The 15,363-nt window shown below is 43.2% G+C and overlaps 1 protein-coding gene across 1 annotated transcript in view; it reads right to left on the reverse strand.

Moving 5' to 3' along the window:
- The window catches only part of LOC122932841 (Down syndrome cell adhesion molecule homolog), a 406,234-nt gene that overhangs the window by 187,902 nt on the left and 202,969 nt on the right, over positions 1–15,363 (reverse strand). Inside the window, 3 exon segments of the mRNA XM_044287480.1 lie at positions 392–565; positions 7,752–7,871; positions 12,720–12,998. Of these exon segments, the coding sequence (XP_044143415.1) occupies positions 392–565; positions 7,752–7,871; positions 12,720–12,998 (573 nt within the window).

Here is a 15,363-nt window from a genome sequence, read left to right on the forward strand (position 1 = left end):
AATGGGTGTCCCACAGAGAGTGAATGGAGCGGCAGAGCACATGATTGACCCGCTGCTGTATTCATAGGGGACAGGGGGCCCCTCGTCTTGTGATTGGTGGAAGTCCAAGCAGTAAGACCCCCATCGGTCAGATACCTATGTGGATAGGTGATCCGTTTGCATTGGTGTCTCCTCATATAACGGGGATCGAAAGCAACTGCCCCCCCATAGCTATGTCTAGCCATAAAGAAGGAGGGCACAGCATGGCCACTAGGTGGCAGCACATTACTCCTGTTCAGACGTTCCTCCGTACATCAGTGGCATCACCATGGATGAAGGGCTGTCGTAGCAGAAGAGCACACAACCTAAAGAAATTCCTGGTTAGCAAGAAAGAAATGGTTCCAGTTCTTACTTTTAACCGTGAGATACATGGACTTGCTGACGTCAGCTCCCACATCATTGCTGACCTTGCAGAGGTAGTATCCGCTATCTTCCTCCAGGATGTGCTTAATCAGTAAAGAACCATTACTGAGAAGCTGTATACGACCGTTCAGAGCGATGGGCTGAAACTGAGGAACTCCAGCACCTGCGGAGATGAAGGACACACCGTCATTATTAATGGGAACTCCTAACAGTTAAAGGGCATCTGTCAGCAGTTTCGCACCTAGGACACTGTCTGACCCGTTACATGTGCGCTTGGCAGCTGAAGGCATCTGTGTTGGTCCCATGTTCCTATGTGCCCCTATTTGCATATATTAAAACATTATTTTTTTTCAGCAATGAACATATGAACATGGGACCAACACAGATGTCTTCAGCTGCCAAGTGCACATGTAACAGGTCAGCCAGTGTCATAGGGACAAAACTGCTGACAGATGCCCTTTAAGTAACTTTGTAAATGCTTTGCTCATCTTGTACCAATCTTGATGTTTCTTGCTCCGCTCACATCCAGAGCTGCATTCAGAATTTAGTTGACTTCCTCACACCAGACAGCAGTAGGACAACCTGCAGAATTTTGAATGCAGCTTTGGATGTGAATGGTGTTCACAATGGTGTTAAAGGAGTTGTGCAGTGGTGGAATATTGATGACGTATCCTCAGGATAGGTTATCAATATTAGATCGACGGGGGTCAGCACCCACTCCAATAAGCTGTTTAAAAAGTCCATACGAGCGATGCTTCCACGCGTCGTGTCCTTTGTATCGGCAGTGCAATGTGATTACAATGTACTAGCTCCGAAATAACCAGCTTTCCTTCACACAACCATAGACGTAAATGATAAAATTCTAGCACCATGCAGCCACCACCAGGGGGAGCCAAATAAACAGATCTATACATCTTGGAACTCAATGGGCTCGGCAGAAATCTGTTAGCAGTGAGCGCCCCCTAGTGGTGCCTGCAATGAAACTCGCAGAGAAGGAATCAGTGAATGACCACAGGTAATCAGTTATATAAACGCATCAGATACAACAGTAGCACAGGCCGAAACACGTATGATTCCTTGTTGTGGGACTAAATCATTTTAGAAATAAAAACACACCAACAAAATAAAGAAATAATATACAGAAGACGGAAATTATACTCAGTGACTCACTGCTGCCATCTAGTGGAACGCTGATGACAATACAGCCTATGTCTGGTGAAAGCAGTAAGACATCTGCAGAGATGAAGGTTTGTGGAGACCCCTGGACAATGTATTAGAGGAGCCTCAGGTCTCTCCCCGGCCAGAGGTGGACGGACCTTCACTGCACTGACTGAGGTTCTCCTAGAAGAGTGCAGGTTCATGGATATCCTTCCATGGTGGGGAGTACTACAGGTATGTGGCTGCAGGCCTGCAAAGAATGAATGGACCTATGTGGAAATGTACAGGTGTACCAATATGGACCAGTGGGACCTGAGTGATTATAGCACGGGCAGTAGTCAGGTAAGTGTAGGATGGGCAGTAGTCAGGTAAGTGTAGGATGAGCAGTAGTCAGGTAAGTGTAGGATGGGCAGTAGTCAGGTAAGTGTAGGATGGGCAGCAGTCAGGTAAGTGTAGGATGGGCAGCAGTCAGGTAAGTATAGGATGGGCAGTAGTCAGGTAAGTATAGGATGGGCAGCAGTCAGGTAAGTGTAGGATGGGCAGCAGTCAGGTAAGTATAGGATGGGCAGTAGTCAGGTAAGTATAGGATGGGCAGTAGTCAGGTAAGTATAGGATGGGCAGTAGTCAGGTAAGTGTAGGGTGGGCAGTAGTCAGGTAAGTAGTAGTCAGGTAAGTATAGGATGGGCAGTAGTCAGGTAAGTATAGGATGGGCAGTAGTCAGGTAAGTGTAGGATGGGCAGTAGTCAGGTAAGTGTAGGATGGGCAGTAGTCAGGTAAGTATAGGATGGGCAGTAGTCAGGTAAGTGTAGGGTGGGCAGTAGTCAGGTAAGTAGTAGTCAGGTAAGTATAGGATGGGCAGTAGTCAGGTAAGTATAGGATGGGCAGTAGTCAGGTAAGTGTAGGATGGGCAGTAGTCAGGTAAGTGTAGGATGGGCAGTAGTCAAGTAAGTATAGGATGGGCAGTAGTCAGGTAAGTATAGGATGGGCAGTAGTCAGGTAAGTATAGGATGGGCAGTAGTCAGGTAAGTAGTAGTCAGGTAAGTATAGGATGGGCAGTAGTCAGGTAAGTGTAGGATGGGCAGCAGTCAGGTAGGTATAGGATGGGCAGCAGTCAGGTAAGTGTAGGATGGGCAGTAGTCAGGTAAGTGTAGGATGAGCAGTAGTCAGGTAAGTATAGGATGGGCAGTAGTCAGGTAAGTGTAGGATGGGCAGTAGTCAGGTAAGTAGTAGTCAGGTAAGTGTAGGATGAGCAGTAGTCAGGTAAGTATAGGATGGGCAGTAGTCAGGTAAGTGTAGGATGGGCAGTAGTCAGGTAAGTAGTAGTCAGGTAAGTATAGGATGGGCAGTAGTCAGGTAAGTGTAGGATGGGCAGTAGTCAGGTAAGTATAGGATGGGCAGTAGTCAGGTAAGTATAGGATGGGCAGTAGTCAGGTAAGTGTAGGATGGGCAGTAGTCAGGTAAATGTAGGATGGGCAGTAGTCAGGTAATAGAGGGATGAGCAGTAGTCAGGTAAGTATAGGATGAGCAGTAGTCAGGTAAGTGTAGGATGGGCAGTAGTCAGGTAAGTGTAGGATGGGCAGTAGTCAGGTAAGTATAGGATGGGCAGTAGTCAGGTAAGTGTAGGATGGGCAGTAGTCAGGTAAATGTAGGATGGGCAGTAGTCAGGTAAGTATAGGATGGGCAGTAGTCAGGTAAGTATAGGATGGGCAGTAGTCAGGTAAGTATAGGATGGGCAGTAGTCAGGTAAATGTAGGATGGGCAGTAGTCAGGTAAGTATAGGATGGGCAGTAGTCAGGTAAGTGTAGGATGGGCAGTAGTCAGGTAAGTGTAGGATGTGCAGTAGTCAGGTAATAGAGGGATGAGCAGTAGTCAGGTAAGTATAGGATGAGCAGTAGTCAGGTAAGTGTAGGATGAGCAGTAGTCAGGTAAGTATAGGATGGGCAGTAGTCATGTAAGTGTAGGATGGGCAGTAGTCATGTAAGTGTAGGATGGGCAGTAGTCAGGTAAGTGTAGGATGGGCAGTAGTCAGGTAAGTATAGGATGGGCAGTAGTCAGGTAAGTGTAGGATGGGCAGTAGTCAGGTAAATGTAGGATGGGCAGTAGTCAGGTAAGTGTAGGATGGGCAGTAGTCAGGTAAGTGTAGGATGAGCAGTTGTCAGGTAAGTGTAGGATGGGCAGTAGTCAGGTAAGTGTAGGATGGGCAGTAGTCAGGTAAGTATAGGATGGGCAGTAGTCAGGTAAGTATAGGATGGGCAGTAGTCAGGTAAGTGTAGGATGGGCAGTAGTCAGGTAAGTGTAGGATGAGCAGTAGTCAGGTAAGTGTAGGATGGGCAGTAGTCAGGTAAGTGTAGGATGGGCAGTAGTCAGGTAAGTATAGGATGGGCAGTAGTCAGGTAAGTGTAGGATGGGCAAGTAGTCAGGTAAGTGTAGGATGCGCAGTAGTCAGGTAAGTGTAGGATGGGCAGTAGTCAGGTAAGTATAAGATGGGCAGTAGTCAGGTAAGTGTAGGATGGGCAGTAGTAGGTAAGGTAGGATGGGCAGTAGTCAGGTAAGTATAGGATGGGCAGTAGTCATGTAGTGTAGGATGGGCAGTAGTCAGGTAAGTATAGGATGAGCAGTAGTCAGGTAAGTAGAGGATGAGCAGTAGTCAGGTAAGTGTAGGATGGGCAGTAGTCAGGTAAGTATAGGATGGGCAGTAGTCAGGTAAGTGTAGGATGGGCAGTAGTCAGGTAAGTGTAGGATGAGCAGTAGTCAGGTAAGTGTAGGATGAGCAGTAGTCAGGTAAGTGTAGGATGGGCAGTAGTCAGGTAAGTATAGGATGGGCAGTAGTCAGGTAAGTATAGGATGGGCAGTAGTCAGGTAAGTATAGGATGGGCAGTAGTCAGGTAAGTGTAGGATGGGCAGTAGTCAGGTAAGTGTAGGATGGGCAGTAGTCAGGTAAGTTTAGGATGGGCAGTAGTCAGGTAAGTATAGGATGAGCAGTAGTCAGGTAAGTGTAGGATGGGCAGTAGTCAGGTAAGTGTAGGATGGGCAGTAGTCAGGTAAGTGTAGGATGGGCAGTAGTCAGGTAAGTATAGGATGAGCAGTAGTCAGGTAAGTATAGGATGGGCAGCAGTCAGGTAAGTGTAGGATGGGCAGTAGTCAGGTAAGTGTAGGATGGGCAGTAGTCAGGTAAGTATAGGATGGGCAGTAGTCAGGTAAGTATAGGATGGGCAGTAGTCAGGTAAGTATAGGATGGGCAGTAGTCAGGTAAGTATAGGATGGGCAGTAGTCAGGTAAGTGTAGAATGGGCAGTAGTCAGGTAAGTGTAGGATGGGCAGTAGTCAGGTAAGTGTAGGATTCTCACGACTAACAGGCCAAGAGCCATGTCCAGGATCATCTCTGAAAACATCAGAATTTCTTGTATATAAAGCAATGAATATTACAGAGGATCCGACAAGAGACAGAAACTGTGAGATAGGAAGATACTGGATGATGGACAATAAACCGGAGGGGACCTGCTGAGCGCCTAGATATGAGATGATAGATAGATAGGAGCAGGGACAGTAGTCACCCATAATGCACCTCCTGCTTTACAGTGCATCTCTGCCTTTTATCACTATGGCCTCTTTCACACGGGCGTCGCGTGTGAGGGCCTGACAAGATGCGGGTGCGTTGCGGGAAAATGCAGAATTTTTCTGCGCGAGTGCAAAGTGTTTTAATGCGTTTTGCACGCGCATGAGAAACATCGGCATGTTTGGTACCCAGACCCGAACCTGGACTTCTTCACAGAAGTTCGGGTTTGGTATCTGTGTTCTGTAGATTTTATTATTTTCCCTTATAACATGGTTATAAGGGAGAATAATAGCATTCTGAATACAGGATGCATAGTACAATAGAGCTGGAGGGGTCAAAAAATAAAAAACTATTAATAAACTCACCTTAATCCACTTGAACACTCAGCCTGCCACGCCTTCTTTCTTTTTTGATGAAAAGGACCTGTGGTGACGTCACTGTGCTCATAACATGGTCCATCACATGGTCCATCACCATGGTGATGGATCATGTGATGGACCATGTGATGAGCGCAGTGACGTAATCAAAAGGTCCTTTACCGAGGTCCTGAAGAAAGTAGAAAGAAGAGGAGATCCGCTACGCGATCAAGTGGATGGGGTGAGTTAAATTTGTTTATTATTTAACCCCTCAATGGACATTTTACTTAGCATCCTGTATTCAGAATGATATTATTTTCCCTTATAACCATGTTATAAGGGAAAATAATAAAGATCGGGTCCCAATCCCGATCGTCTCCTAGCAACCATGCGTAAAAATTGCAGGATGCTTGCGATTTTCACGCAGCCCCTTTCACTTCTATGGCGCCTGCGTTGTGTTAAAAACGCACAAAATAGAGCTTGCTGCGATTTTCGCGCAACGCACAAGTGATGCGTGAAAATCACTGCTCGTGTGCACAGCCCCATTGAAGTAAATGGGTCCGGATTCAGTGCGGGTGCAATGTGTTCACCTCACGCATTGTACCCGCGCGGAATTCTCGCCCGTGTGAAAGGGGCCTTTGTCTTAATCCTTTCACCCCCGGAGTTTTTTTGGTTTTTTTGTGTTATCGTTTTGCACTCCCTGCCTTCCCAGAGCCATAACTTTTTATTTGTCTGTTTAAATAGCCAGATGAGGGATTGTTTTTTGCGGGACAAGTTGTACTTTCCAACGCCACCATATTGCATAAGGTGTAGTGGGAAGCGGGAAAAAAATCCAAATAGGTCAAATTGCAAAAAAAAAGCAATTCCACCACAGTTTTATGTGTTTTTTTTTATTTACGACGTTCAATGTGCGATAAAACTGACCAGTTACTTTTATTCTACAGGTCAGTACTAATCCGGCGATACCTTATATGTATAGTTTTTGTTGCCTTTTGATAGTGATAAAAAAAAATTCAAGTGGAAAAAAAAAAATCAGTTTTATTTTTTTTGTCACCATACTTTGACCCCTATAACTTTTTTTGTAATTTTGTGTACGGAGCTGTATGAGGGCTCCATTTTTTGCGGGGCAATCTGAACTTTTCATTGATACCTGGGGTGTGTATGAGTGTGTTTGATCACTTTTTATTAAAATTTTTTGTAGAAAATGAAGCGTCCAAAAACGACGAATGGGCCATTTGGCGCTTTTTTCCGTGTTGCTGTTTGCCGTATGGGGAATATATTTTTATACTATGGGCGTTTTCGCACAACGCGACACCCATGATGTGTATTTTTTAATTCTTTCATTTTTATTTGGGGAAAAGAGAGGTGAATTAAAAAAAATATATATATATATTTTTTATTATTTTTTACACTTTTTATACGGTAGTTCCCATAGGTAACTATAACACTGAATCATCTGATTGCTATTTTCATAGACTCCAATGCACTTGCATTGGAATCTCTGATGATTTTATTACTTTCCTTTGGAGCCCTATTACAGGCAAGGGCTCCAAAGGAAATACTATGCAGCAGCCGCCTGTCATTCATAAAGACAGGAGATGGCGATCGGTGGAGCCGGAGCATAACCGAAAGTGCGCTCAGACGCTGTGGTCAGGATTGACCACGGCATCTGAGGGGTTAAATGTCTGCGATCGGCATTACTGCCGCCTGCTATAAGAAGCAGGCGGCCACCCACGGCTATGGCGCCCGCAGCGCACGCGATCGGGCTCCATATTTAAAGACATGTACGTCATCGGGCGTGAAGGGGTTAATATCTAAACATATCTTTATAGCGGCTGGGTCTCGGTTTTTCTGACACAGAGCTTCAAATCTATCCCATAGACATGGCGGCAAATGATCAAATTGCAGCTGCCCACACTCACCACTAGGGGGAGCTCAGGAGTCGATTGCATACTTTGTTATCTTTAAGAACAATCTATATATAGTGAGCCCCCTAGTGGTGACTACAGTTAGCTGCAATTTTACAATTCACCTCCGTCTTCTGCAGGGGATATGGAGCTAGCTTTGTATCAGAAGAAAAAACACTGACGCGTTCCTCCCCATCGCCTCCACCAACCGCACCTCAAGTTTCTGTCCCCATGTGGATCTGATCCGATCCTATCTCTCTATCTTACAAATCAGTTATGTTTATCCGGATATTTTGGATTACAGATGAAGAACACCCCAGATGTCAGGTCTAGAAGAACATAGAGGGGCGGAGCCAGGAGAGCTGGGCGTTACCTTTAGAGTACTTCCACACGATCGTAGGCACAGGGTAACCCTCCGCGGAGCAGTTCAGTATCACGGCCTTTCTGAAAATCCCATCTTGGTCAGTGGGTTGGACCACAAATCTAGGAGGAACTTTACAGATTTGTAGAAATTAGTAAACATGTCCCTTTAAATAGGTAATCGGCAGATAATGTCTGTTTACATAGAGAGCTATAGTAATACGGGTGAGAGGGGCGAATCTTAGATTACTACCCGTACAGGGGCTGCAATAGTGTCTATACCGGTTGTCATCAAGCTTTCCCAGGAAAGGATGAAAAAAATGTGTTACAGCTTAGAGACGGAAAAATCAAGATCTAAACCACAAAAGTCTGTAGACATGCTAGGAGTTGTAGTATCATATACTGTAGTCATTTCACTGTTTTACTTAATCATCAACGCAATACTACAGATTGGCCAGTAGAGGGTGCTCAATATCAAAGTATAGGTGACTGTATACAGTAAAAGCTGAGGACTTGATTTTTGGCAGGTATGTAAAGCTCCATCCACAAATCATCAGTAAGAAATACAGTATACATAATATCATACACAGGTAGAAGGATGACCAATCCAATATTATCAGACTATGAGACTTTTCCTTGTTCAAATGTTCTAGAAAAATACATTGTACAAGATTCATCAAGGGAAGCAGTATTATTGTATATATATGTATATATATATATATATATATATATATATATATGTATATATATATATATATATTTCTTATACATAGGAGCAGTATTATAGTAGTTATATTCTTGTACATAGGAGCAGTATTATAGTAGTTATATTCTTGTACATAGGAGGCAGTATTATAGTAGTTATATTCTTGTACATAGAGGCAGTATTATAGTAGTTATATTCTTGTACATAGGAGCAGTATTATAGTAGTTATATTCTTATACATAGAAGCAGTATTATAGTAGTTATATTCTTGTACATAGGAGCAGTATTATAGTAGTTATATTCTTGTACATAGGAGGCAGTATTATAGTAGTTATATTCCTGTACATAGGAGCAGTATTATAGTAGTTATATTCTTTGTACATAGGAGCCGTATTATAGTAGTTATATTCTTGTACATAGGAGGCAGTATTATAGTAGTTATATTCTTGTACATAGGAGCGTATTATAGTAGTTATATTCTTGTACATAGGAGGCAGTATTATAGTAGTTATATTCCTGTACATAAGAGCAGTATTATAGTAGTTATATTCTTGTACATAAGAGCAGTATTATAGTAGTTATATTCTTGTACATAGGAGCAGTATTATAGTAGTTATATTCTTGTACATAGGAGCAGTATTATAGTAGTTATATTCTTGTACATAGGAGCAGTATTATAGTAGTTATATTCTTGTACATAGGAGCAGTATTATAGTAGTTATATTCTTGTACATAGGAGCAGTATTATAGTAGTTATATTCTTGTACATAGGAGCAGTATTATAGTAGTTATATTCTTGTACATAGGAGCAGTATTATAGTAGTTATATTCTTGTACATAGGAGCAGTATTATAGTAGTTATATTCTTGTACATAGGAGCAGTATTATAGTAGTTATATTCTTGTACATAGGAGCAGTATTATAGTAGTTATATTCTTGTACATAGGAGGCAGTATTATAGTAGTTATATTCTTGTACATAGGAGCAGTATTATAGTAGTTATATTCTTGTACATAGGAGGCAGTATTATAGTAGTTATATTCTTGTACATAGGAGGCAGTATTATAGTAGTTATATTCTTGTACATAGGAGCAGTATTATAGTAGTTATATTCTTGTACATAGGAGCAGTATTATAGTAGTTATATTCTTGTACATAGGAGGCAGTATTATAGTAGTTATATTCTTGTACATAGGAGGCAGTATTATAGTAGTTATATTCTTGTACATAGGAAGCAGTATTATAGTAGTTATATTCTTGTACATAGGAGGCAGTATATAGTAGTTATATTCTTGTACATAGGAGCAGTATTATAGTAGTTATATTCTTGTACATAGGAGCAGTATTATAGTAGTTATATTCTTGTACATAGGAGCAGTATTATAGTAGTTATATTCTTGTACATAGGAGCAGTATTATAGCAGTTATATCTTTGTACATAGGAGGCAGTATTATAGTAGTTATATTCTTGTACATAGGAGGCAGTATTATAGTAGTTATATTCTTGTACATAGGAGGCAGTATTATAGTAGTTATATTCTTGTACATAGGAGCAGTATTATAGTAGTTATATTCTTGTACATAGGAGCAGTATTATAGTAGTTATATTCTTGTACATAGGAGCAGTATTATAGTAGTTATATTCTTGTACATAGGAGCAGTATTATAGTAGTTATATTCTTGTACATAGGAGGCAGTATTATAGTAGTTATATTCTTGTACATAGGAGGCAGTATTATAGTAGTTATTTTGTACATAGGAGGCAGTATTATAGTAGTTATATTCTTGTACACAGGAGCAGTATTATAGTAGCTATATTCTTGTACATAGGAGGCAGTATTATAGTAGTTATATTCTTGTATATAGGAGCAGTATTATAGTAGTTATATTCTTGTACATAGGAGGTAGTATTATAGTAGTTATATTCTTGTACATAGGAGGCAGTATTATAGTAGTTATATTCTTGTACATAGGAGCAGTATTATAGTAGTTATATTCTTGTACATAGGAGCAGTATTATAGTAGTTATATTCTTGTACATAGGAGCAGTATTATAGTAGTTATATTCTTGTACATAGGAGCAGTATTATAGTAGTTATATTCTTGTACATAGGAGCAGTATTATAGTAGTTATATTCTTGTACATAGGAGGCAGTATTATAGTAGTTATATTCTTGTACATAGGAGCAGTATTATAGTAGTTATATTCTTGTACATAGGAGCAGTATTATAGTAGTTATATTCTTGTACATAGGAGCAGTATTATAGTGGTTTGTAGTTTTGTGCAGTCAGTGTTAGGATAAAAGGTAAAGACAATATGAAATGTGCGCTTCATCCTGAGGTATGATGGGAGTGATAGTTACAGTATATTTGGTGTCATACATCTTCTTTATTTGCTGTAGACAGATAGAAATGTTTCCTGCACCATTGATTTTAAATGAAGTTTGCCTGGAATGACCCATTAGAAGTTAATCTGTACCAGCAGTAATGCAAAATTTACAAGCCAGAGAAGCACGAAGAACATGCTGGGACCGCTGGTTCTACAACAACACAGTAACCCTAAATAACCCTTATTATATATATATATATATATATATATATATATGGCACAATATGCAGAAAGCGTGGCCGCCATGCCCATCTCCTTCTCCGCAGCATTCCCCATCAGGACTGCGCCGGCCATTTTTCAGCTGCAGATAGCACGCAGTTCCTACAATGAAAAGTCATGTAGACGTGAGGTGAATGCGGCATCTCCAGCCATCTCAGGCAGGGTGAGGCTGCAGCAGGAGAAGCAAGCAGCTAAGGTTGTCCGTTCCTTAGCAACTGCTCTTATTTTCATGATGGCTCTGCGTTCCTCTGGGCTTAGCAATGACCTCTGCCTACCCTCAGGAAGAAAACGCAGCGAAAGATACGACTGCACGGAAAGATATCAAGATCTGCTGCATAAATGTGCCAAAAAAAGAGAAAAAAAACAACAACAAAAAAGGAAATATTTCTCCTTCCTTATCTGATACTTGCATCAACCCTGACCAATTACTGGTCACCTGCACTGCAGAATTCTATTCTAAATCCCTATGGACTTCACTTCCCACCGCATATAATAGGTATTACAATCTCAGCCATAGCCGCCTCTTGTCCCATGGGTTATAATATAATTCCTGCTGCATTCAGCCACCACTAGGGGGAGCCCTGTGTATATGGATTCATACAGCCAGCACTGAACTCATCTGTATGTAGTAAGCTCCCCCTAGTGGCAGCTGTCAGTGCACACTATGACTCCTCTCACTATAGCCCCCCGTCACATGTTCTGCCCCTATGATAGTTCTATCACTGTCACCAAGACGTAATCGTGTCTTTCTTATATAGGTTTCTGGGAAGCTTTCACTGGCTCTTAAAGGGGTTGTCTGAGAGTGACAACTTATCACCTATCCACTGTCTATATGATAAGTGTATTATCGGTGGAGGTCTGACTGATGGAATTCCCCCCCCCCCCCCCCACTCATGAGAGCATCAGTCCTATGCCCTAGTCTAGACGCAGCAATGGTAGAGCATGCCCACTGTTGCTCCATTCAAAGTCTATAGGACTTCAACTTCAAGCAATCTTCTATGGTCCCATGCAGTTTGACCTGATAACTGGAGTCGCAATGTCTAATTATATTCTGAATCCCTATGGACTTCGCTTCCCACCGCAAAACGATGGGTATTCCAATCTCAGCCTCTCGTCTAGTCCCTTGAAATTTTTCTAATGGGTTGTGAAATATAATTCCTGCTGCATGCAGCCACCACTAGGTGGAGCCCTGTGTATATAGACTCATACAGCCAGCACTGAACTCATCTGTATGTAGTAAGCTCCCCCTAGTGGCAGCTGTCAGTGCACACTATGACTCCTCTCACTATAGCCCCCCTCCCATCACATGTTCTGCCCTTAGGATAGTTACACAACTGTCACCAAATCTTAATCGTGTCTTTTTTTTTTTTTTTTTTTTATAAGTTTCTCTAGTTTTTAAAGGGGTTGTCCAAAAATGACAACTCACTGGATATATCGGTGGAGGTCTGACTGCAATCAGGAATACCACGGTCCTGTGCCTCAGTTTGGATGCAGCGGCGGTGGCGCATGCCCACTTGCTCCATTCAAAGTCTATGGGACTGCAAGCAATCCATGCCCCATGCTGTTTGAATGGAGCAGCAGTGGGCGTTGGAAAGCTGGGTGACAAGCCATGTAATAGAATAATGCATTCATCTTCTCGGCGACCAGGCTTCACCCCGGACACTTACCTCTGACAATTAACTGGCTTTGGTGTTCTACGGCGGCTGCGTCATTTCGGGCGATGCAGGTGTAATTCCCATTGTGCATCAGGGAAAGATTGGAAATCCTCAAGGAGCTTGTAAAGTCAATGTTGTCAATGGTGACTCCAAGACTGACCGGAATTGGCCTCCCGTCCTTCTGCCAAGTGATGGTGATGGGCAAATCCCCAGAGACCACCACACATGGGATGAACACTCTTTGCCCGATGGAAAATCTTTGGGATTCAAATGGCTGAATATAAGGGGGCACTGAAAGAGAAGAAGAGAGGGGGTCAACGTCACTTATCAGGTGAGTGGTGCCAAGCAGGTCACTTAGGTACAGTCTGCAAACTAGATTCCCCAATCCCCTATAGGACAGCGCTAGGGCTTCAGATTTTGGAAGCCATGAAGCTCCAGTCCCTGCCTAGAATGAAAAAAAAAACTCTGAGTGTTACCAAAGGGGTTTGGGGTCTCGGTAGTTTTGGAACATAAAGGGGTTGGCACATTTGGGACATTGATGGCATAATGGTAGAATATGGCATCAATGTCGGAAGAGAGCGGGTCACAGAGGTAGGACTTATCTCCATGATGGGCACCCCTGAAGTGAACATACAGACAGCTGTTGCCCGTGCACAGCCACCATCCATTTACCGCTATGGGATAGCTGAAGGCACCCGCCTATTTCCGGGAGTCCCATAACAGTAAATGGAGTGGTGGCTGCACTTGCTCGGTGCACTCTTGATTCACCACTAAGGGGCTTCTGAAAACAGCTGAGGGCACTCCCATAGCGGGGAGTTGAGAATGGACGTGCACGTACGGTGTGCACTTTACTTTGGAGCAGGTCCCAGAGGTAGGACTGGCATCAATCTGTGACTGATGACATATCCTAGTGATATGCCAGTAATGTCCCAGATGGGCCAACCCCTCTAAGAGTTCCAAGCTGTTGGACATCAAGGATCGGATCTTCTGATATATTTCTAGGCAGGGCTGTCTTTAACTCGGGGCAAAAGGGGCAGCTGCCTCTTGAGCCCCGCTGGCCACTGGTGATGTGGGGGTCTGCGGCAGGTCACAGGGAGATGAGCGCCGCTTCCATTGTGGAAGCGCTCATCTCCATAGTCATCTGTATCGCCGTCCTCAGGACAGCGATACAGATGGCGGTGCTGTGGGGCAGGGGAGAGGTGTGTCCCTTCCCTGTTCCTCTGATAGGCTTAGTGCCGGCAGCCTATCAGAGGCCGGTGCAGGCGGCGTGAAGACGTCATTGCGCTGCCTGAGCCGTACAGCGCGGGACACAGGACAGAAGAGGCCTGCATCGCATCACTGCCAGCCTGATGGAGGCAAGTATAAGTGTTTATTTTTGTTATATGGTACTACTACTGGCACATGATTGGGGGGCATCTATGGGGGCACTTGTTACTGGCACATGACTGGGGGGCATCTATGGGGGCACTTGTTACTGGCACATGACTGGGGTGCATCTATGGGGGCACTTGTTACTGGCACATTATTGGGGGCACTATGGGAGCATCTACTGAGGCCACAAAGAAGGGGTATTTTATATGGGGGGCACTGTATTGGGGCATTTTATACTGGGGCACTAAGAAGAGGTATTTTATACTTGCAAATTATGGGGGACACTGAGGGAATCTACTGGGGCATTTTATACTGGTACAATATGGGGGCACTATTTGCTGGCCGCAGTTATTTTAGGGCAGTGTGTGCCAATAACTATTGAAGGGCACTATCTGCATGGCACTACTATTATCAGGTGGTTTATCTGTTTCTGCAGCATAGTATTGGGGAGCATGGCAGGCAGAGTATTGGGGATGGTAGGATGATTTGTCCAGAAGATGGGAGGATGATGGAAAAGTAGTAAACTAAGATTTTGTTTGTCAAACTGCGGAGACGAGAAATGGCTGAAAACTGGTGTCTGGTCTGAAAGGAGAAGATGAGGAAAGAGAACATCTACATCAAAGAGACGTCACTGGATGTAAGAGGTATGTGGCGCTGTATTACCCTGTATGTAGGGGTGGATGGAGGGGTTAGTACTACAGTACTATCTGCACATTGTAAAAAAAAATAAAAAAGTAATCTGCAAAATACTATATACTGTATATTTTTAGAATAATGATACAGCCATTTATTTGATACTTTTGTGCTGATTTTTTTCTCTCTCTCTATATTAAGGGACACTATAGTCACCGGAACCACAACAGCTAAACGCAGTAGTTCTGGTGTCTATAGCATGTCTCTGTTTTGCAGATCCACAATTTGGGGACCGCAAAACACTTACGGTCGTGTAAATGCACCCTAAGGACCCTATTGCTTTCCAGCAAGGTATAGCATCTGAGCGTTTCCTTGCTTGGATACATCTTCCAGGGGTGTGCTCTTCTTCCTCACTCTTGCTTTTGGGAGAGAACTGACCTCCTGCCCCAAAATAAAACCCAGAGCTCAGTTTTCACCCCCGCCCTTTAAAGGCAACCCCCACCATGCTAGAGATGGGAAGCTCGCGGATCGGATCGTGCCAGGTGATTGTTATCTAGAATTTCTCTTTAACCGCAGACGACATCCCGGCAGGAGGCGATCTCTTGAGAACGCTATTTATAATTGCATCTTTCAGAACAAATCTTTTAATTGA

The sequence above is a fragment of the Bufo gargarizans genome, chromosome 3 (genome assembly GCF_014858855.1).
Source record: "Bufo gargarizans isolate SCDJY-AF-19 chromosome 3, ASM1485885v1, whole genome shotgun sequence".
NCBI lineage: Eukaryota > Metazoa > Chordata > Amphibia > Anura > Bufonidae > Bufo > Bufo gargarizans.